Here is a 21920-nt window from a genome sequence, read left to right as displayed (position 1 = left end):
CTAGAGGCCCTTGACCGTCATCTTCAGGAAGCCGGGGTCATTCTCGATCTTCTCCCGCAAAGGCCCAGTTTGAAGCTCATCAACGTCCCAGTTTGCCCATACAAAGCGACCATGAAGAAATTCAGCCTCGTTCGATGCCGCCCACACGGCAAAGTCGCCAGGAAGCTTGACTAGTCGAGTTGTTAGCTTACATGGCCCAGAAAATGGACAGCGTGGCATTGCCATCTTCAACTTACTATCATCCCAAGGGAAGCTGTCCGCCTCTGCAAAGCGCTGGAAAGACTCGGTGTAGTGCATGCCTGGGTTCATGCTAATGATCTGCATGTTCTTGGCGGGTGTCGCGTATGCAATGGTCTGCATCATGGCGGTGGAGGCGCTCTTTGTAAGGGAGTAGAGGGGAACAGGGCCAGCTAGGTCTGGGGAGTGTACAACCGCAGATGTGAGGTTGATTACGATCTAGAAAGTAGTTAGTTTACATTACCTTCCATAGACATGTGGGAGTTGCCGATGTGGCTTCTCAGCTCCAGTGAACAAGGGGACTCTAGAACGGGTCTGAACACTTACCAGCTTTTTCGAAGGCTGCGTCTCCCGTTGCTTATAGAACCACTCAATCCAAAGGAATGGCGAGACCACATTAAATGCAAATCCATCCTTCACAGTCTGGCTTCCCAGTCCAAGAAGAGTGTTAGGTAGCCACATCTTGGCCGCATTTAGAACCAAAATATCGACAAAAATGCCGTCCTGTCGAAGACCACTCCAAAGCTTCTCCACATCCGCTTCATCTCCAAAGTTGCTGACCAAACCAAGAGTCTTGACTTTAGGATACGCCTGCTTAATCTTGGTCAAGGCTTCATCCAAAGCACTCTGGCGACGACCTGTCAGAATAATGCGTGTTGCACCAGCGGCACCAAAAGATTCGGCAATGCTGAAGCCAATCCCAGTAGAGCCACCAGCGATGAGAACTGTACGGCCAGCCTGAGAAAGCTCAGAGCGAGTTGGAGAGATGGAGGGATAAGATTCGCGGTGGACAACGGAAGTAAGAGAGTCGTTGGGAGTATCAACTGAGTCCCATGGGTTTGCCTTGCGCGAGGAGTCTGTAGGGGACGACATGATGCAAATGTTTGTGGTATAAACGATAGGTGATAATGAGCTTGATGATAGATGTGAGCGTGAGGGAGACTAAGTGCTTTTATAGAGATGTCATGAGTCTCGATGCGTTCAACGTTAACATCTTCAGTTTATAAGCCCTCTTTGATCTCTATGTTGCGCAATGAACTAAACCCGCAAGATTTCCGCTTGATAACGAATCTAGCTCTGTCTTTGCAAAATCCTCCCATCACTCTGATACTTGATGACTGGAGGCATGGGCCAGTCCATCATCACGTTGCTGGGTGGATCCTAGCAAGGCCAAACTCCCGCAAGGTTTCCGCAGCATTTCCGCACAAAACCCGCAAGACAGCGGGCTGACAAATGCAGATCACGAACCAGACATGACATTGCAACGCGTCTTGGCTTCGGATTCTGACAAGTTCCCTTCCACCCGCCCACAGAACATCCCACAGTTTCCGCAAACCTGGTAGACACTATGGGGTCTGCTAGAAAGTTGAAGGCTTGCTATGCCTGCACAAGCGGAAAACGGCGATGCGATAAGGCTCAGCCAACGTGTGGCCGCTGTGAAGATCGAGACATCGATTGTCATTACCCTCCCACTAAGAGGAGGAGAGGAAATACGTTCGAAGACAGCTGCAGCAACGCCCCATGCCAATCCTCAGCCAATGACGGTACATTGGGCTCTACGGAAGTTACCTTCTCGAACGAGACCGACGATCTTATCGACTTGAACCAGTGGACACGAAGCCTCATTAACTGGAACGCTCTAACAGATGATCCCTTGCCTCTGTCGCAGGGTCTTCAGCTGCCATCTATACCACAAGAACACCATGATCCTCCCGTCCTAAACCTTCAGGGTCCTTCTATATCGCCAACAGAAATACAGGACCCGGCAACGTGCCAATCAGCCACGAGTACCACGGCGCTCTCCAGTCCAGCCAACAGTCTCAGAGTCTTTTTTGCGCCTGAATCTTGGACGATACGTCATCTTTCGCTTAATGCCCCGACATTTTCTTCATCTGTTTGTATGAACTATATACGCGGGATACAAACATGGTTCACCAACTGGGTTGTCCATTGCCACAGCCCCTTCATTCATCGCCAGCTATACGCTGACACAGGCTTCCCCGACTCTATCCAAGGCGCCTTCACCGCAATTTCAGTACACAACACCAAAACACCAGCCAACGAGGCCGCCATTGATGAGATCCTCGAGGCTCGGGTTGCATCACTTCTGAAGTCATACCAAGATTCCTATCCAAGTAGCAGCCAGGACATTAGCGTGTCTCGCATCCTCGACACACGAGAGCACTTGGCTCGTACACAGTCCTTGTTTGTACACCTAGTCCTGGGATTGTTTTCGCCGTCCATAAGGGCTCGAGCCAATGCCGAGAAGCGCGTTCAGACTCTCCTTCACTGGACCCGCCAACTTTGGGATGCTGCTCCTCGCGACCCGGATATCTGTCAAAGCCCAGACGGCGACTTAACAGCATCAACAAGCGCTTCAGCCGCTGACGAGTTCTTTGACGGCGATCCCTTACCACGACTGTGGCGATCCTGGGTTCTCTCGGAGAGCATACGACGGACCTGGCTTCTGGCAACTTCGATGATAGGAGTCTATCTCACGATACGCCAGTCATGGGCAGAGTGTCAAGGTGGTATCCAGTTTACAGCCAGTGCGAACATCTGGGACGCAAAATCTGCATCCAGTTGGGCAAAAGAGTGTCGAAATGCCGATCCACTCTTCATTTGTAGCTTGGATGGTGAAAGCCTATTCCGTACTGCAAAGGCTGTTGAGGTTGACGAAATGGCGAGGAACCTATTTACCATGATGTGGGGAGCTGAAAGGGTTGAGGCTTGGGTCTCTAGAACAGCAAGTGACAACGATGACGTGCGTTTAACGTATTGATCTCGAGTAGACCGGCATCTGAGACAAGAGAAGATCCACTGCTGCCGGAGCAACATGGTTCATTCTGCCGGGCCTTGTTAGTACGGCTTCGGGAGACAGTATCAGCCAAGGCCAGGATTTGACGACGTCAATGAAAGGGCAGCCGAGGCCATGCAAGTTGCATTCAGAAAAATGTTAGATTCTAAATGCTGATCAGTTTCTCTTCTACTGTTGTGTCGACATGTTCACTTCCTTACTCGTTAGGGCATTAAGGGCATCATGCAGTCCCAAAGAGCCCATTCTTCAACCGAATGGAGGCATTGAATAATTTATCAATGACGCATCAAAGAGTTCAATCAAGAATGCAACCAGGCACAAGATTCAGCGGCCTCGCGGACTAATAACAGCCGCGGTGGATACAGCGTCACATGTCAATGCCGGCATTGATAAACCCCGTCGGGGAGACTTGGAGTAGCATGTGCCGGGCGCAACACGTCATCATCTCGGAACCTTTTGCCGACAGGGATATTGACAGGCCAGGGGTCCGACGCCTCAGTCACGCCAGGTCAGGCAGGTCCAACGGAGTCTGGCTCTATTGTTTGTTATCCCTTATATCCGTCTGACTTCCAGGTATTTCTGTTCCGAAGCTCCCGGCATCTTCCCTTCCCTCTGCACAACCCCCAATTCCGAGATATCCGATAGAGGCTCACATTGCTCTTTATCTGACTATCAACAGCAGAATGCAACCATCCACTGGACGCATTTTCGGTGGTCAACATTTCAGCTCACCCTTGAACCGCGAATCGGCCTGTGCATGTTCCCTTTTCGAAATTCGGTACGTATTTAGCCAGAGAGCCAGTCTTGACGTCAGATGAGGAATTATCCTAACGATCGGATTTCTAGACTCGAAAGAGATGTCATTGTGTTTCGGGGCGGCGAGGATGAAGCCACCGACCAGATTCTGAAAGGGGCTGTGGTGCTCTGCTTGAAATCACCACTCAGAGTCGAAACAATTCAACTTTGTTTCGGCGGCACTCTCCGTCAGTCGTACGTCATCCGGAGCTAATATTTCAAGCCTCGAGCTTGAGCAATTGCGCAGGCATATTGAGCTAACCATGAGGAGGTGGACATCGGACCCAGGCATAGCTCATAGCAATGCCATACTCATGCACAAATGGCCTCCATTTGTAAGGGCGGATGACAAGAATACGACCTTGCCAGCTGGAAACTACGAATGGCCGTTTGAGTATGTCATCCCGAGTGGCACTGCTGAGACGGTGGAGGGGATGCCTGAAGCAAGCATCATTTATAGCCTGGAGGCTACTATGAACCGAAGCAAACTGGTGCGCCAACAACATGCTAGAAAACGAGTTCGCATAATCCGCACGCTACCTCTTACTGCTCTGGAATTTGTGCATACGATGAGGATCGAAAATCTCTGGGTCGACAAGATTGACTACTCAGTGACTATACCTACAAAGGCCATAGTACTTGGTGGCTCAACCACTTTGGACATGCGATTCACACCTCTTGCCAAAGGTCTGGTGTTGGGACGCATCGAGGTGACTCTGTGGGAACTGTGCGAGTTTTCAGCTCAAAGCAGGCACCGAATCTATTCAAGGGATCACCAGGTCCAACGTACCGTCAAGCGCTGGGAGTTTGACGCAACTGATGAGGACTGGCAAGACTGCATCGAGGAGACCGGAGAGGAAGGCTGGGTTATGACCAGGACGCTCGATATCCCAAGGAGGCTTTGCGAATGTATCCAAGACTTGGAGGTACAAGGCATCAAGGTTAAGCACAAGATCAAGGTGTTTATCCCACTGCGAAACCTGGATGGACATATGTCCAAAGTGAGTAATGCCTGAAGCCACTGACAAAGTGTCCACTAACAATTGAAGCTCGACATGGCTCTGCCAGTCCACGTTTTTATCTCTCCAAATATGCCTCCAGACGAAGAGGGTAACATTGCCAACCACGCGACAGGGCTACCCGACTTAATGCCTGGGATTGATGTACCGCCAGAGTATGGAGAACATGTGCTCGACCAAGTATTTGACCATAGATCTGGCTGGCAACATACTGCATCTCAACAAGATTCGAGCATCCAAACATCCTCCTCGCCTCGCGCCGAACCGTCACGGCGACTCATATCAGCAACTTGCACCCAGACAGAGCACCGGGCCGACTCCAGCACCTCAACATCGCAACCCAACGCTGCGGATGTAGCAGCATATATATCGTCTGAGACGATCGATGAATCCATCGAACTGGCTGAGTTAAGCAGAGTCCCTACATACGGGACAGCGGTGCGGAGCCCCTTGCGCTCCCACGTAGAAGCTGGAGACTCCCTACTTCCTGATTACATGACAGTAGTTGCAGGCAGAGAAAACGAAACTCGTTGTTAGCTCATCATCAAGTGCAACTTGATTTTATGCAAAAATTGCGTTAATTGCCACTGCGCCAGGCACTCCGTCTCTAATAAGGGTAGTCCCAATAGAATGTGGGTTAATGCCAGTAGTTGCCTAAATACGAAAGACACTACCAAACGCTTTCCAGCCCGTTTACTCCAATAGGCTTGTCGGCCAATGTTGTGATTCGGAATCCATGGCGCAGTCCTTCCTGTGGGTTATGCACATTGTAGTCATTGACAGCGGTGTGAGCAGTAACTCTGTTGTCCCAGAGTGCAACCGTCCCTTCCTCCCACCTCACTCGAGCCTGGAAGTCCTGCCCTTGCGCGATATGCTGTTGGGAAAAGTTCGCTTAGTTACTTACTTGGCAGAAATACGGAGGCATTACGACGCACCTTGAATAGAATCTTGAGCAACCCGTCGGATTCTTCTTGCTTGAGTCCGATTATACGCTTGGTGAAACCTGGCTGGATAAACAACGCCTTCTGTCCGGTGGCCTAATCATCATTCAATACGATGGCATGACATGTGCAATTCGTAGGTGGTTTTACCGGGTGGATCCTGACAATGGGATGCTCACTCTTCACAGGCTGCCGTCTCACATGCCTGCCATCTCGACGCGCCTTTTCTGCCTGCGGGTATCCGCTATGCTCGGCGCGTAGACCCTCCAGGAGAGTCTTGATTGGTGTGCTCAGTCGAGCATATGCAGCAGTTTGGCTTGCCCAAATCGTGTCTCCGCCTGAAGGAGGTACAGACAGCAAAGTCAGGATGGTAATACCTGGTGGCTGGTGCTCGTATGACACATCGGAGTGATAGCCTATGGTAGACAGCTTGTCAAGCTTGCTCTCATTCCGGTATTCGTTATCTGGGCCAAGATAAATGTTGTGAAACTCCAGATGGTCCTTAATGTGCGCTCCAGTTGGCTATGAAACAACTTTCCGTTAGCAATCCCGACCTCAGGGCGATGAAAAAGCACAGTCTCAGTATCTCTCACATGGATATGCAGTGGGCCAAAGTAGCGACCAAACTCCTTCTGCTCCTGAATACCAATGTCCTTGAAGTTCTGGTCACGGAAAACAACGACACCGCGTTCAGCAATCAAGAGGGCCAACTCGTCCTTTTGCAAATCATTCAACTGAGAAAGCTGAAGGCCACGGATCTCAGTTCCGATAACAGGAGTTATCTTGGAAACCTGCACATCGGAATTGCCTTCTGGGAAGAGATTGGATTTGGCCTTATTCGCAACCAGTCCACGGTCGTTGAACTCAAACGGTTGAAGTGGTGGAAACGTGGTTGTCTCATCGTACACCGGGAGATAAGCGCCATATTTGTACTTGTTTGAATTAGTGATACAGAGGTAGCCATGAGTTTCAGTGGCCTTACTTGATTGTGCAATGTAGTGTCAAAGGCCAACTTGACCGTGGTGGTCGAGCCTGAGGTCTGAGTGGTGGTAGTAGACATTGCGACTGAAGCGAAAAGAGTAGAAAGTATGAATGATCAGCGTCCACAGCCCAGTCTCCAGGCTGATGCGAGGCATATTAATACTTTTGCTGTTAATGTTTCCCCAGGATCACGTTCTACTGTACCTATCACGTCAGTTTGCGGAGTATTCATGACATCCTCTTCCAGGCCTATGGGGTTGGAGCGGAAATGCAGCGAACAAGAAGGGTGTGGTCACACAATTTTAGCGTCTGGATAACGAAATACTTTCCTTTGTCTGTCTGCCTTGACTGGATGATCTACAAGAGGTCTGCCTACATTCGGGGTCGATTGGGTGAGTTGATGACATTGTAACACGCGCGCACGCCATCTGCCAACATCGTTGTCCAACCACGGATAAACTCCCTACACCGTACTAGATAATGTCGTATCAGATAAGATACATGCTTAAAAAATTCATGGTTCTATTCGGCATTGTGCGATGGTTTGGAAAGGCTCCCGCGCCACAACTCCAACCCACGCATTAAGAGGGCATTTTCCCCAATATGTTAAACCGACTTCACAAACTCCACCACAGTGTCAATGCCATCAAGATAGCTGGTACACAGAAACCCCCTCGTACCCAAGTCCTGCAACCTACCGTGTATTCGACTCCAATCCCGTTACTCAACTATTGAGTGAAGAGATGGAAGTTAGGGTAGTGTTTGGAGGAAAGTCAGTTCGCCAGCTTGAGCACCAGAGCACTTGAGCAGCATAGCGTCCTGATTAGTCATAATAAGCCGCGTTGGCTCAGTGGTAGAGCGTATCACTAGTACTAGTACTCCTAGCACAGTAGACATGATAAGGTCCAAGGTTCGATCCCTTGACGTGGCATTGTAACATCCAGCTGGTTCACAACCTAGCTATTCTTTTATTTTTACTAATTTTGATGCCTTTTCCACCCAGAATGCCCAGTGACAGGATTAAGCAAGCAGGTGTTCTCTTTTTCACACAGAAACAACTATATATGTGCTAAACAGCAATCAGTGCAAGATAGCACTATTTCACTTTCTTATGAGTTCAAAGATAAAACCATATGTATCTATAATCTTTTCTTCTTTCATTCTGACACGCGCCACAGAATGTGTCATGTCACACGATTCCTCTCCTGAGACACATTTACGAAGCGGCAGATCTCCCGGAGAACAAGATCTTAGCTTCAATCTATTCCATTTACTGACTAAATCGATGCCTATCATGCCGCTTTCATCTTTATAATCCTCTGTTAGGTAGACAATATAGCACGTCTGTTAATCTGGACTTGCAGTGCTGGGAAGAAATCACTGGTGTATGCCTCATGGAGTCACAGGCGTTGCAAGCTCATCAAAACAACAGCACACTACAGTCCAGTGTCATAAATATTATTCAATACGAACATTAAATCCACAATTGTCCATTGCGCCTTAGACAACTAGGGTGCAAATCGAAACACTGAGGTCAACCACGTGCGCCAATCGGTGCTTAGCGATGTCCAAGCTGTGGGCTCAGGAGACCATTCGAGGCCTAGCTGCGGAAACACCAACGTCATTGACAGTCCACAGTCTGGCCCACTGATAAGTTCAAACTCCATGAAGCCCCATGTCTTTGAAACGAAGTAGCGGGTACAGACAGCCGAGTAGGGCGCTTAGGCGCCACGGACGATTGGGCTGCTCCCGCGCTCCCGGGTCACTCGGGGGGTTGGGTCATCAAAAACCGAAAGACTCTCGGGAAGGGTTCCGAGTTCTTAGGCATAATTGATGCCGGCTACTACCGCGTTCGAGCACTGGTGCGAACATTGCCGCGTACGGGTCGCGTTCATCTTGCCTTCCGTGGGGGGGTGTAACTTGGCAATGCACCCTACCATGAGGGGACCATGATAGAAGCTAAGGAGTCGAGTTCTAGTACCATACGCTGGTGTGTAGGGTAAAAGTACCTGATTAAAAGTGCCTATTTGATGGAACTGGTTGTCTATCTACCAGGTAAAGTCAGACATGGTCGAGTATCAAGGATTCTGTCATCACAATGTCTACAATCAAGTGACTAGGGCCGGAACTACACGACATAGCATGAAGTCTTCACTCAAAGTATTGGAGCATCTGATTGAAGTATGCCGCTATGAGAGTGCCTTCGATCATGGAGCCTCGTCCCATCAGCCTACGTGCACCCCTTGTGCTCCGAAGATCGGGTCGTGAAAACAGTCTATCACCAACGCGGTAAGAACTCGTTTCGTTTCGGTTTGGCTTAATTCTCCCACTTCCCGCTCCCGCATCCTTGGCGCCGGAACATTGATTTAACGCTATGCTTCCACCCTTGGGATAGCTTCATGCGCAGTCCGGGGACTGCATGTGTACTCTTCCCATCGAAAACCAGGATGACCAATCAAAAAGATTGTATTTTGAGCCCTGGCTGCGTTCTCTGGACCAACAAGCAAGGCTCATGGCTGTGGAGAGACCCTTGTGCCACGATGACATTCTTGTAACGCTAGTCTGCGGCTTAGAGTTTCTGAACTGCCCTCTGACGTGGCGGGAGGACGACAACCGCAACAAGGAACTTCTATCAGAGAATACTCAATATTTTCTGCGGCTGATGATAATTCTCTCAGCCCATCTCACACAGCCCCCTTTCAAGATGAAGGTATTCCGCAAAAGTTGTGACTTGCCGAAGCTCCTGTGATGCGACATTTGTCGGTACCCCTTTTCCTTTCCGCTGATCTCTAGCAACTGTACGCGTACTCCCAGTCATAGAATCCTGATTTTCCACGTCCTTTCAGACTCGCACGACATAGCAGGTCAGTGTGATGAGAAATTGAAGGTGGGAGCTCCCTCTTCCCGGAGGTGACTGACACTCATTCATAAACAGTCGTCGCGGTGCTGCGTGGGGAAAGAGCAATTGGCGAAGAGGCCATAAAGACCATTCATCAACAAGACACCCAATCTCTTCCATCTCATCTCGCCAAAGGAAATTTCCATCTTCTGCAAATATCGAAAGACCATGTCTGAAATGGGATCACCGGTGGATAAGAGCCACATTTTCGGTCAAACCATTGCTTGGGATAATATCCCAATGCTGTTACAAATCATGGCAGCTTGCATTATCCCTTTTGTCATCATCTATTCAGTCATCACAGAGAAGCCTACGCCTATGGCTCCGCATCTACTTGAAGAACAAGGCGAGATCTCAGAAGACCCAACTGGGCTTGATCTGGTGTGGTAGAGAAGGCGGTGAGTTATGCAAGCAGCCTGGAGAGATGGTACTAACAAAGTATCAGTACGAGTTTGGTTCGTCTGACTGAAAATCATACGATACATGGCCATTTCAAGGGCGTGTAGTTAACTACGCGCCAGACACGCTATGGCTCGAACCTGGGGGGAGAGTTCACGGGGAATTCCGATTGTTTTCATGATTATTACCCTCATTCATGGATTGGTTACTTTTCATGTTCGAGGTTGTTCGTAGATTTGGATAATCTTGCCGCATCTACCTATAATGTACAAATTGGCATTTCTCTTGCTACCGTAGTAAATTCAGTAACTCAGTCAAGTCGGTGTTTAGAGTAATCACCAAATTCTACCTAGCAACTCAAGATACCCACTGAGAGATGCAATGATTCCCTACTCGGAATACCCCTTTTCATTTTCACAACACCGATTCCGCGTACGGTTGATGACGACTCTCTGGCAGGGCTGTCGGTGTGCTACAATTTCCCTTTGGTAATCGATACCGGAACTTTTGCAGGAGGCGATTCAATAGTTTGGATCTAGGTGCTTCTTACAGGTTCGCCCAGGGTCGTTCTGCAGGTCCAGAATCAACGTGATAGCTTCTGACCAGCCATCTCGCTCCCACATCACGGAGAACCCCCGGGCCGGCACCACTTCCAAGCAAGCCAGTGGTTCTCCTGCCAAAGAGGCTTACGGTTCTTTGTTGTAGACTTCGGAATAGCGGCATGCTTGCGGCTGCGCCTAGGTGGAGAGTATCCACGACGCGTCACCGTATGTTTGAAGCCAAGTTCACTAGCCGGGCAAGACGAACTTCAGAGCATGGCTCTCGACGATAAGTATCGCCTCGATGACCGTCTAGAAACACTTCTTCACTCAGCTCATCATCTTTCAATCACTTCAATACACTCGCTTACTTGCACCTCCCAACCACACTCTTTTACTCTCGTCAACTTTCGTTCAAGTTCACCACACTCCCTCAAAACCATCACAATGAAGACCTCCGTCGTTCTCCTTTCCGTTTCTCTGGCCTCTGCCATGGCCACGCCTCTGACTCTTCGGGCTCAGAAGTGCAACGTCGCTCCCACCGCTTCGGCCAAGACCAATATCCAGCCTTACGATGTTGCCGAGGCCGCCACCGCTGAGGAGTGCCAGACCATCTGCGAGTCTGATGAGGCCTGCCTCAGCTTCGTCTTTGGCCTTGCTGCTCATACTACTACTCCTTCTTGCCTGCTCTACAAGGTCCCTGCCGCTCAGGTTCCTGCTCGCAGCGACGACCTTCATGTCTTTGACAAGGCCTGCTCTGCTAAGCTCGTCCCTACCACAGCTCCTACCCATGCCCAGCCCTGGGGTGTTGCTCCCAAGAAGGTCTCTGTTCGCAGCGAGCAGAAGTGCAACTGTGCCCCTACCGGTGCTGTCAACAAGAAGATCCAGCCTTACCAGACTACTACCAAGGTCACCACTGCCGAGGAGTGCCAGACGCTGTGCGAGTCTGGCGACGCCTGTCTCAGCTTCCTGTTTGGCCTCCCCGACAACCGCAGGGCCCCTGTCTGCAAGCTCTACAAGGTTACGGCTGCTGAGATCCCCATCCGCAGCGATAAGCTCTTTGTCTTTGACAAGGCTTGCCCCGCTAAGCTGGTCCCGGTCACCGCTCCCACTCACTCTGCTCCTCGCGGTCTGATTGCCAGCGCTATCACCAAGACCACCACCAAGGCCAAGGCTGCCGACTCCAAGGACACTAAGGCGAAGGCTACCGAGTCCAAGGTCCCTGAGGCTAAGGACACTCAAGCCAAGGCTGCTGGGTCCAAGGATACCAAGAACCAGCAAGCCAAGGCCACTTTCGCCTACGGCAAGCCCGCTGCGACTTCTACCAAGTGCCAGACTCAGGCCAAGCAGACTGCCAATGCCAACACCAACGAGGTCTCTGCTGCTCAGAAGAGCAACTAAATTCCCGCTTCCCCGTTTTTGAGAGCTTCCTAGCTCTAGCAAACGAACAGCGAGGATGTGGACGCACTGAGAGGGGCTAGAGGAGGAAAAGGAGTAATGTGGAGGTGTGACGGAATTGGGGGCATTGTTCTCAGTGACGCCTTGGATGGAGGTAGATAAGTCCGGGATGGTTTCTGTTTGTTCTGTTTGTGATATTTTGTTTTGCTTTTTAAGAGCACTCCTGCTCGACTAGTACCAATACATCAATCGGCCGATACCATGCAGTTACCACATCAGCAGTGACAAGTACAAATGAATCATTTCTAACTGACTAGACGCACAGTTCTACATAACAAGAAACTTCCAACATAGGCCACAACATAAGAATAAGGGAATATGATCATGTCCCAAGAGCTTTATGGGACTAGAACAAGCCTCTTCGCATTCGCCTCCTCAGACTCCCAGGCCTTCTGCACATCCGACATGGGGAAAGCATGGATCTCAAAGGGTCGCTTCATCCGGCAGAGGGCATCTACCAGCCCAGGGATCTCCCTCCTCAACTCTTGCTTGCTGACGCTTCCAATGCCAGACGCCATGACACGAATAGGCTTGACATTGAGCAAACGGCCTGGCAGAACCATGTTTTGCTCGCCGCTCAGGCCGCCAATCTGGATATACTGCAGGTTCTCGCCGCGTTTAATCTCGGCAGCCTTCATCACCTCGACACCAGCAGATCCTCCAACGTAATCGAGTACAATGTCGATGGGGCCGACGCTGGGAGGGATAGACAGAGGGGTTTGCATCACAATGCGTTCGTCGAGGCCCTCAACTGTGGCAAGGGTTTCTTTGGTGCGAGAAATTCCCACGACACGAGCGGCGCCCAGCTCACGAGCCACAAATGCAGCAGCTCTACCGCTAGCGCTGGTAGCTCCAATAATGACAACCGTACGGCCCTCGCAGCCTCCAATAGCACGGCACTTCAGTGCAAGCCAGCTACTCATCGTAGGATTGGCGAGTGCAGCAATGGTTACGGGGTCAACGCCCGCATCCAGCTTGATGAGCTGAGCCTTGTCGACATTGGCGCGTTCGCAAAAGACGGGAGCCGCGAGGCTGCTGATGAAGTACATGTCTCCTGTAGCTTCATCGAGCCCAACGCCATCGATGCTGGGGTCATAAGGCAGTGGCGAGTTGAATGCGCTGGGGTGTTTGCCTGACGCCCGGTTTTGGACCACTCGAGGCACTCCAGCGGCCAAGACTTTGACCTGAAGCTCATTGGATGAAGGAGGTGGAAGATCTGGAACATCCATGTACTCGGGGGGGTTGCCCCAGGAGGTAACGCGGGCGGCCTTCATTGTGAAAATGGGGAGTGGAAAAAGTGTTTTTGATGAGAGCTGTTTAAACGGAAAGGTGATGAATGCGGATGCGTTTGAATTGGAGATTTTGAAGATAATTGTTGGCAGAGCCATGCTATTATATATGTTCTTGAATGTTGATTCAATCAACATGTTTCCCATGTACACGAGTCTCATTGTCTCTAAGCTGACGAGGTCCGGGGAGATCGGGTGCCATTAAAAACTCCGTTTCCGCCCACACCAACGCGTGGTGGCCCAGTGCCGTGCAGCGGAGCAGGACTTTTCAGGGTTTATCTGGTTTTCCCCAAGAATAACCATCAGCCTCGATCGGTTTTGGACTTTATGGCGTCCTCCCTCATAGCCCGTTGCCGCTTTATCCGACTTCATGTCTGTGTGAGCAAGCCTCTTCCTAGGATTGACGTTGGTGGCTTCGCGTTGACCTGCTCCCAACATGCGACCGTGAGTGAGTTGGCTCACAATTAGCGAGGGTGAATGTCAATTGGGGCGACAATCCTAGTTCCTCCAACCCAGCAAACAAGGAGGAAAAGGGGAAGTATGAACTGGATCTACTAATCGCCCAGTGGCTACTCTCGATCTATTCAGTTCCTTCAATTAATTGCTATCCATATTCATCCACAGTCGTCCGCCCACTTATCATCCCTATGGGAAAATCATGGTGTGCCCCTGCAAACAACGTGCATTTCAGCTCCATCAGCCCAGCCAGGATGCTGACCACGAGCTTATCTGATTCTCCATCCATTAAAAGCATCCTCCGGGGTATATCTCATCCTTCCAAAAGCCGGCTCATGTGCGTCGTCTGCCACACCGGATCTTCATCAACACAAAGAACAGAAAAGCCCTGCCGCTCCCAGAAACTCCGTGCGCCGGTCAAGAAGGGGTGGGTGTGTAAGTACAGTTGCTTGATCCCTGCTTGGCGTGCAGTCTGTTCCAGGGCAGTAAACAGCTTCGAGGCCAGCCCGGCCCGGCGCCAGGCTGGGTCGACGTAGAGCCGGACCACCTCAACGACTCGCTCGTGACTGAACTTGAGTTGTGGGAAACGTCCGTCGTAGTTGAGATAGCCAATGGTTGCGATTAAACGACCATCGACCCGGGCTGTTAAGAAGGCGCCGTTGGAGTGCTCCAGGTAGGTCCCCTTGAAGCTGACAAGCTCACGCTCCACTGTCTTCTTGTGGGATTTCGGGTCCAGCATCGGAAACATGTCGGCGCGGGCCTTTCCGACAAAGTCCAAAATGGCTGGAATCTCATCAGCTCTGGCTGTGCGGATGACAATGGCCATGGTGTCTAAGGTCTTTGGCTGAGGACCGCCTGGTGGCATTTTGTGATGGAACTGTCAGGATTGAACTTGGGCGCTTCGTGTTGAAACTACAGTGTCCCACTTCGTCAGATTCGTTGGGAATTGCGAGTTTCATCTCCCACAGCGAGATCGGCTTTACCTTTTATGCCTCACCGACCCACCCAATCCACTCAGCCACATGCCAAGATGCGCAGCTTGTGTTTCCTTGGAGTAGGTAGGGTTAAGAGTAAGTCACATAGAGATACGGCTTTATTTTAAGTCTTAAGTGGTAAACAGGAAGCGTCATATCCCGGATGTGTCTGGATGAAAAGTACGGGTTAGAAACGGACACAGTAACTCGAGGTCTAACCGAAATCTTCACTTCGGTATGTTAACACGGAAAACCAGATAAAGGCGTTCACTTGAAGACATATTCATTATTCATTACAATCCAACCTGATATCCTTGGATCATAGTGTCTTCTCAACATTTGATCAGCTAGGTAGGTCCACATTGAGTTCACCCGCCGAGTTCATAACTTCCATAACGACTCCAGCGATTTCATCGGGCATGCTAAGAAAGGGGCTGTGAGAAGCTTGTAGCCGATACTGTCTCACCGAGATGGCTTGCTCTTTAACCTTGGCAATCATCATATCTTGCACAAACCCGGGCAAGGCTTGGTCGTTTTCGCAAACAATGTATGTCAAAGGGATGACTCTCCATGCCACCTTGATGCAGTCAATCGAGGTGTACTGCGCCTTGTGACCATGGGCAACCATGAGCTTCTCTGCCCATTGAGCCTCCTCCACGGGAAGATCGTTGTATAAGTGACCAATGGGGTCTGTCCAGACGATGGTCCCATTCGATATCGAAGTCAGGTACGGCGGCAATTGTCCTCCAAAAAGTCCAGTGAGTGAGTCGTTCTCTTTTGGGATAAAGGCGCACATCAAGATGATGTTGGTGACACCACCTTTGCCAGAGCCCGTGGCCATGGCAAAGTCCGCCAACGCTGCGGAAGCAATCATTCCGCCCCAGGAGTGCCCAATAACCGTGAGCTGCGTTCCTGCGGCAGACTCTCTGGCGACGATGTCTTTGATGAACTTTACATCATCATCTGCTGTTGTATTTGGCGGTATGGCGTTGTTATTTGTGGGCAGTTGCTCGCAAATGACCCTCACCCCTTGGCTTCGAGTTGCTCAATGAGCTTGTGATAGTGTTTTGGAACATGCCAAGCTCCTGTAATCAGAAGAATGGCCTTAGAAGAACAAGACATGGTGGAAAAGAGGTAGATTCGTGGTGTTGTTGGCGATGGGGACAATGGCAAGCCTCCAAATGAGCGAGCTACGGGCTTTTATGGCTTGTTCTTCAGTGTTAGCTTCCACGCCACATTTATTTGTGACGTCACTTAAGCCATTGTCAGCTTACAATATGCACAGATCATCGTAATACTAGATGTAACTAGTATCAAGTGCTGATTCTTTAAGGGCCGCTTCGTTCCAATAGTTCAATTAACCGGCATAGGAGAGCCGAGGCATGGGAAGCAGCCCAGATACTTTATTCACTTTTGGCGACAAAGATCTTCGATCAGTGTCGGATGAAAAGCAGTGCATTCTCAGCAACGGATCCAGAAATAACATTCACTAGGTGAGAAGGGCTATAGGCATATTGTTCGAGTAAGGAAACAAAATACCTCAATAAAATCCATGTCTATACTCAAGTGAGGGTTATCCGTTGCCCAAAACCACTTCTCCCTCCCTAGCTCTACAGATACCGCATTGTTATATCAATCATGTCAGACCAAATCAGTATTCCCTGGGCTCTCCGGCCCAACTCCTCATAAGTCATCCAAAACAAACCCATGTATACCAGATCTCCCAGACAAGTACCCATGTATGTTCCTCAGTGATGTATGCGCTCCATTTATGCAGTGGGATCCACCCGAACAAGGCACGAACCCATGCCAGGGACCTTGCCCCAGTTCTCATGAGGCTCCCGAATGTTCTCCATATCCCAGATCTGCTTGATGGGGACCTCGATCTTTCCGTCAACGAGAAGCTGCATGATGGCCAAGGCATCCTCCATGAAGGTGGAGCGATCGCGGTCAATGTAGTAAAAGCTGGTGCTCCTCTTGGTGAAGAGACAGCCATTCTTAGCCAGGAGCTTGGCCTGAGCCGGAAACTGGGATCGAGTCTTGGCGGAGTCTCCCTGGATGATGTTCATGTTGCCGCCAAAGCCAACCAATCGGCTAGGCTCATCGGTAATGAGAATATCCCAGGATTCGTCCCAGCTTTCGAAACCGATGGGGTCGTAGACAACATGCGCACCGCCACGCTTCTTCATCTCATCCATCCAGTTCTTGTTGGCGTAGGTGAATGGAGTGACTCCGAGCTCCCGAAGAGCAGCATGATTTCGCTCCGAGGCGGTGCCATACACATCGGCACCCTCGAGAAGGCACAGCGTCATAAGTGCGTAACCAACAGCACCGCTGATGCAGTGGATAAAGACGCGCTGCCCCTTTCCGACAAGGTTGGTTGCTCGATGGACCAGACCGTAAGCTGTGTTCCAGTCGAGGACGATTCCTACAGCTTCCCTCATGTCGACGCTCTCAGGAACAGGAATCAAATATTTTTCGTGAATGTTAATCTTTTGGGCCTCAGAGTCATAGACTGTTACAGCGCCAACAAGGGCTCCTGGCGCAAACCTGGAGGCTTTGCTGCCGTTGACGCTAACACGGCCGACGAAGCAATACCCAGGCGTCAGGGGTGCGGATTTCTGCATAGGGTATGAACCCAGACGCATGTTGATGTCGCCGCCTGAGAAGCCCGCATAGATGACATCTACCTGCACCTCCTTCTTGGCAGGGGGAGGAATCTCGGCAGTGACAACCTCAACGTTGGAGGGGCCGCCAAAAGCGGTAATGACGACCTTGCGGATGGTATGAGTGGCCATTGTGTGTGTGAAAGTGGGTTCTTGGCAGGGGTAAGGAAGTGAGATGAAGTGTGTTGTTGTGGGAGTGACTGTGAAGTCTTGATCTTGCTTGCTTGTTTGTGTGCTGGGTATTTGTGAATGATGAATGCAAACACAAGACCTTGGCGTTTCCTTATATACATGTTCTCTTCTTGATGCTTTGACCTTCATTCATGGAGCGCACCAGCGTTGATCTCACTCGCATCCGCACTCGGACCAACCAGCGCGAGGCCTTTTTCGCTCCTCGCTCTCGCGCTCGCGCTTGAGCGTTGCTCGAGCACAGCAAGCGACGAGTTTCAGCCCCACAAATGCGCGAGCAGCGAGTGGCTGACGCGAGTGGCTGAGCGACTGACCTGCACGAAGGATCGGATGAATCAATGCCCCGCTGATCCGTCCTCGCCCACCAGAAGGGCCTGCTCAAGAGATTTGTCACTAACGGATAAAGCTGCTCACCCCCTACGATAAGCGCTGGTTTGATATCGCCTTATCGTATTGCCACCAAAGACAATCCGGTCGGCCAAACTTCAAACCAAGGCGGAGAGACCAGTTTGCCCAAAGGCCAGCAGCACCAGCCACACAAGCCAGTGCCACGTTCAGGAACAACATCCACAGGCCACTGGATCTCTGACTTGAGATCAGTCCAAGAGACTTGTCGTCTTCCATCTTTCAGCGCTTTGCGACAAATATTTAGCTCTAAGAAATGGAGTATTATTGCACTTTTTATCCCTCTCCTTCCAGGAGCAGGCGAGGGCGTCGCTTGGTTCTACGAGTGCATCGAAGAATTTGTCCCACGTTGCATGCTCGCTCGTGAAGCATAAAAGTAACTCTGGAGGAAGAATCAGACCAGCGGCCCAAGGCCCCTTAGAATGAATAATTTCCATGGAAACTGAAGCAGACTTTTAAATTGAATGTTTAAACTTGTCTTTATCTACCTAGGACATTAGACATTAACCAGGAATCTGAGAGTAGGTAGAGTGACTCGCTCACCCTAGAGCCTAGAGTCTTTCTTCCGTGAGTGGAACGTGCGTGCCTCTTGCCTCAGGCAACAGCCCTTTGCTCATTCATGGTGGCCCCACATGCCACTGACCTGGCTTACTAGTCCCTGGTGTTATGTCTCTAACAGTTAATGTCAGTAGTAAGGTGTCTGTTCGCTAAGGCTATATTATCTCGCCCATGCGTGTTTGTTTTCTGCGGCAAAGCAATGCACTGCCAATGTCGGGCCGATAACACACCTTTCACGCCTTTTTTGTCTGCTTGCGGTCAACACTTCCCAGCTCCTCCTCCAGGTGTCTCGTGCCTAGCCATCAATTGAAGCCATCGCCAATTTCCCGCAGAGAGCTTCCAGTTCAGTCACGCTAGCTTATAACTAGAGCGGAGGCAAACAAATTAAATGATCGGCCGATCTATTGATTTGCAAAGAAAAAAGCTCAAGTCTAATTCTAAAGAGTGTACAAAATTCACCACTTCCCCTTTCAGTGCCTCCCAGAGGCACAACCCCAAGTCTTCCCCCGGTTTTCTGTTGCCACATCCCCCACATCACCCCCGAGAGAATAGTTCGATGTCGAACTCTTTCAGGAAGAAATGTCCATCAAAAGTTGGTAGGTATAAGCCGCTTGCCGCTTAGTTCTGCTTCTTGTTGTCCTTGGCGGCAGTGTTGCCAGTAGCAGCCTTGGCGTTGTTGGTGTTGGTGTTGGCGTCAGAGCCGCTGTTCTTGGAGTCACTAGTCTTGGAGTTATCCTTATCCGCAGTGTTTCCGGAAGGAGCCTCTCCTCGGGGCTCATCGTGAGTAGGAGCAGTGGTAGGAACCTTGGATGCAGCGCAGCCCTTGGCAAAGACGTAGAGCTCGTCATCGCGAACAGGGACCTTGGCGGGAGGGACCTCGAACAGCTTGCACAGAGGGGCAGAGGCATCGGCAGGAAGACCGAACAGGAAGCTCTGGCACTTGGCCTCAGCGACACACTTTTCCTGGCACTCCTCGGCAGTCTTCACAGTCGGGGTGGCGATAGGCTGGATGCTGCTGTCGGCAGGGCCAGAGGGGGCAGCGTTGCAGACAAGGCTGCGGGTAGAACGCTTGCGGTTGATCTGACCACGGGGCTGGGCGTGGGTAGGAGCGGTATTGGGGACAGCGCTCTCAGAGCAAGCCTTGTCAAAGACGTACAGCTCGCTACCCTGGCTGGGGACCTGAGCGGCGGGAACGCTGAAGAGCTCGCAGACAGGGACGTCGACATTGGCAGGGAGACCAAAGATAAAGCTCTTGCAAGCGGGGTTGCTAAGGCAGGCCTCCAGGCAAGCGTCGGCGGTGGCAGCGCTGGGCTGAGCAATGGGCTTGATCTTGGCGTTGGTGGCGGCCGAGGGAGCGACGTTGCACTGATGGCTACGAGCATCCAGAGGATGAGCCAGGACAGCAGCGGCCATGGAGGCAGAGAGGATAGCGATAGTGGACTTCATTTTGAAGAGTGAGTTGTAAAAAGTTGAGTTTGTGGAGTTGGTTGTTGAGTTGAAAGAGTGTAGAAGTGTTTGTGTGGAAGTGAGAGTGATTGATGTTGTTGTTGTAGAGTGTGGTGATGAAAGAGAAAGGTTTTTGGACGGATGATCTTGATGCATTTATACTTGTAGAGTTCACAGTCTTTAGGATCCTTCAGAGGCAACTCATTCTGGTTCCCGACCCCCTGAGCGGTCAACTCTCAATGTCCGCGTCAGTCATTCTCACCATGTCCTCTTCACACTGCCCCAAAGACTCGTCATGGCGATGTAGCAGTTGGAGAGTGGGCTTGGAAAAGAGGTCACCGGGATCCACATGAAGCCTGATCCTGACGTGTCTTGGGAGGAGGACGATGCCGACAACCCGGAGTTGCGTGTGGCTGGCGACGGCAACTGGGAATGTCATGGTGTCCCCTATTTTGTGCATCACGATTAGACTTTTCTTGATCTATGTTTTGAAAATGGATATTTCCGTAGGTATCCAAGTTACGTGTCACCCCTTCAACGCCTACGGGTGCGTTCCATCCCGGGGGGCTCCTACAGGCGTGACGATAACGCCCCATATTCCATATCCATGTCTCTGGATTCCTCCCAACAACCAAGGGGAATATTCTAGTGCCAAACCAAGTTCCCGAATTTTTGATTGTTTCCACTGTTTATGCAGTCTTTGTTCACCTTCTAGCTCAACGACCATGTAGGGGCTGAGTGACAATCTGGCGATTTGCAACGGAAACACAGATCTCTAAACACCTACTTAATTATCAACATCGAAAGGCACAAGCGTTGTAAAACACCCTTCAAAAGCTCCATGTGTAGCATAAACTTCAAAGATAACTGTTACCGTACCTAGGACTTCCGGTGATTCTCCATCTCAATGGGCGTAGTTGTCTGAGATCGGCACTAGGCGCAGTCCATAGCGTCGACACTCCGCATGGAAAAGTCGGAAACTCGGAACAGCCAGTACTTCGAGACCCCCACCTCCCGATGACTAGAATATCTCCCGTTGTTTGCGCCCTATTCTTGACAGTGACATTCTTGTCGGGGTGCTCCCATGGTGTGTCGGGCGAGGCGCTCTGCCTGGCTCACCAACCCTGTGACTAAGATCACTTTGCCGGTTTCACAGATTTTCTTTGCTATCTTGATCATAATTATTCCATGATGAAGCCAAAAATATAGCGCTTGGTTTGAACCAATGCTTGCTCTTTGAGATACATGCTCTTTGATGATTCCCAACACCCAGATCCTCGGGCACCCCAGTTCGTGATCACCATCCCATCAAGGATGGACCTGGTCCCCGATCGTGATCCCGGGAAGTTTCAATTGACCGCCATTGGCTCCTTGTAGGCATTAGTGATGCAACAATGAACTTTGCCTTGGAGCCGCTAGTTATTAGTTGAGGTTCACACCCCTGACGCTAGTCAACCTCCGCCACCCTGGTGCAAGGCGGAACTCCCCGTTTGAAACACCCACTTCCCGACCAAGGCCCATTGTCTAGCCGGGCTGATAGGAGCCACGCTGTGGTGACGACGAATGACGAAAGACAGCCGAGGCGGGAGAGAATAGGTGAAGACGTTTGGAAATGATGCAGCAAGAGCGGATCTCGAATCAAAGTTAAGCTAGCGACACCAACATCAAATGCGATTCACTGGATTCGATGAAGGACTCGTCAGTCTTTTCAAACTCTGCGCAGAGATTGCGTGTCCTGTTTTCTTTTTCGTCTACAGGGCTGGTTGGCAATCGTGGACTGTTCTTTGCATAGTCTTCGGATTTCCAAGCCTGGGGGGAGTAACTGTCGTTGCATCCTACACAATGAAGGTA

General features: G+C 50.7%; 10 protein-coding genes across 10 annotated transcripts; 3 read left to right on the top strand and 7 right to left on the bottom strand.

The window, feature by feature from the left end:
• Window positions 1-1110, bottom strand: MRS44_015397 (uncharacterized protein; the record flags this gene model as incomplete). The annotated part of the gene is made up of 3 exons (XM_065619187.1): window positions 1-170; window positions 237-456; window positions 565-1110. 3 exons carry the CDS (start codon window positions 1108-1110, stop codon window positions 1-3), a joined length of 936 nt encoding a protein of 311 aa, XP_065475259.1.
• A 475-nt stretch (window positions 1111-1585) lies between these two features.
• Window positions 1586-3019, top strand: MRS44_015396 (uncharacterized protein; the record flags this gene model as incomplete). The annotated part of the gene is made up of 1 exon (XM_046277618.2): window positions 1586-3019. The coding sequence occupies one exon, from the start codon at window positions 1586-1588 to the stop codon at window positions 3017-3019; it is 1434 nt and encodes a 477-aa protein (XP_046126334.2).
• A 719-nt stretch (window positions 3020-3738) lies between these two features.
• MRS44_015395 (uncharacterized protein) lies at window positions 3739-5406 on the top strand (the record flags this gene model as incomplete). The annotated part of the gene is made up of 4 exons (XM_065619186.1): window positions 3739-3833; window positions 3902-4045; window positions 4098-4851; window positions 4900-5406. 4 exons carry the CDS (start codon window positions 3739-3741, stop codon window positions 5404-5406), a joined length of 1500 nt encoding a protein of 499 aa, XP_065475258.1.
• Window positions 5407-5539: 133 nt separating this feature from the next.
• MRS44_015394 (uncharacterized protein) lies at window positions 5540-6870 on the bottom strand (the record flags this gene model as incomplete). The annotated part of the gene is made up of 5 exons (XM_065619185.1): window positions 5540-5743; window positions 5805-5906; window positions 5961-6332; window positions 6404-6742; window positions 6793-6870. 5 exons carry the CDS (start codon window positions 6868-6870, stop codon window positions 5540-5542), a joined length of 1095 nt encoding a protein of 364 aa, XP_065475257.1.
• A 4205-nt stretch (window positions 6871-11075) lies between these two features.
• Window positions 11076-12029, top strand: MRS44_015393 (uncharacterized protein; the record flags this gene model as incomplete). The annotated part of the gene is made up of 1 exon (XM_065619184.1): window positions 11076-12029. The coding sequence occupies one exon, from the start codon at window positions 11076-11078 to the stop codon at window positions 12027-12029; it is 954 nt and encodes a 317-aa protein (XP_065475256.1).
• A 395-nt stretch (window positions 12030-12424) lies between these two features.
• Window positions 12425-13360, bottom strand: MRS44_015392 (uncharacterized protein; the record flags this gene model as incomplete). The annotated part of the gene is made up of 1 exon (XM_046277616.2): window positions 12425-13360. One exon carries the CDS (start codon window positions 13358-13360, stop codon window positions 12425-12427), a length of 936 nt encoding a protein of 311 aa, XP_046126330.2.
• A 784-nt stretch (window positions 13361-14144) lies between these two features.
• Window positions 14145-14696, bottom strand: MRS44_015391 (uncharacterized protein; the record flags this gene model as incomplete). The annotated part of the gene is made up of 1 exon (XM_046277615.2): window positions 14145-14696. The coding sequence occupies one exon, from the start codon at window positions 14694-14696 to the stop codon at window positions 14145-14147; it is 552 nt and encodes a 183-aa protein (XP_046126329.1).
• Window positions 14697-15148: 452 nt separating this feature from the next.
• On the bottom strand, window positions 15149-15679 carry MRS44_015390 (uncharacterized protein; the record flags this gene model as incomplete). The annotated part of the gene is made up of 1 exon (XM_046274238.2): window positions 15149-15679. One exon carries the CDS (start codon window positions 15677-15679, stop codon window positions 15149-15151), a length of 531 nt encoding a protein of 176 aa, XP_046126328.2.
• Window positions 15680-16574: 895 nt separating this feature from the next.
• Window positions 16575-17603, bottom strand: MRS44_015389 (uncharacterized protein; the record flags this gene model as incomplete). Its single annotated transcript, XM_046277614.2, has 1 exon — window positions 16575-17603. One exon carries the CDS (start codon window positions 17601-17603, stop codon window positions 16575-16577), a length of 1029 nt encoding a protein of 342 aa, XP_046126327.2.
• Window positions 17604-19241: 1638 nt separating this feature from the next.
• On the bottom strand, window positions 19242-20069 carry MRS44_015388 (uncharacterized protein; the record flags this gene model as incomplete). Its single annotated transcript, XM_046272353.2, has 1 exon — window positions 19242-20069. The coding sequence occupies one exon, from the start codon at window positions 20067-20069 to the stop codon at window positions 19242-19244; it is 828 nt and encodes a 275-aa protein (XP_046126326.2).
• Window positions 20070-21920: the final 1851 nt, after the last annotated feature.

Source organism: Fusarium solani (genome assembly GCF_023522795.1).
Source record: "Fusarium solani strain SB1 chromosome Unknown bctg00000011, whole genome shotgun sequence".
NCBI lineage: Eukaryota > Fungi > Ascomycota > Sordariomycetes > Hypocreales > Nectriaceae > Fusarium > Fusarium solani.
The sequence above is the reverse complement of the archived record's forward strand: the minus strand, read 5'-3'. Positions and strand labels throughout refer to the sequence as shown.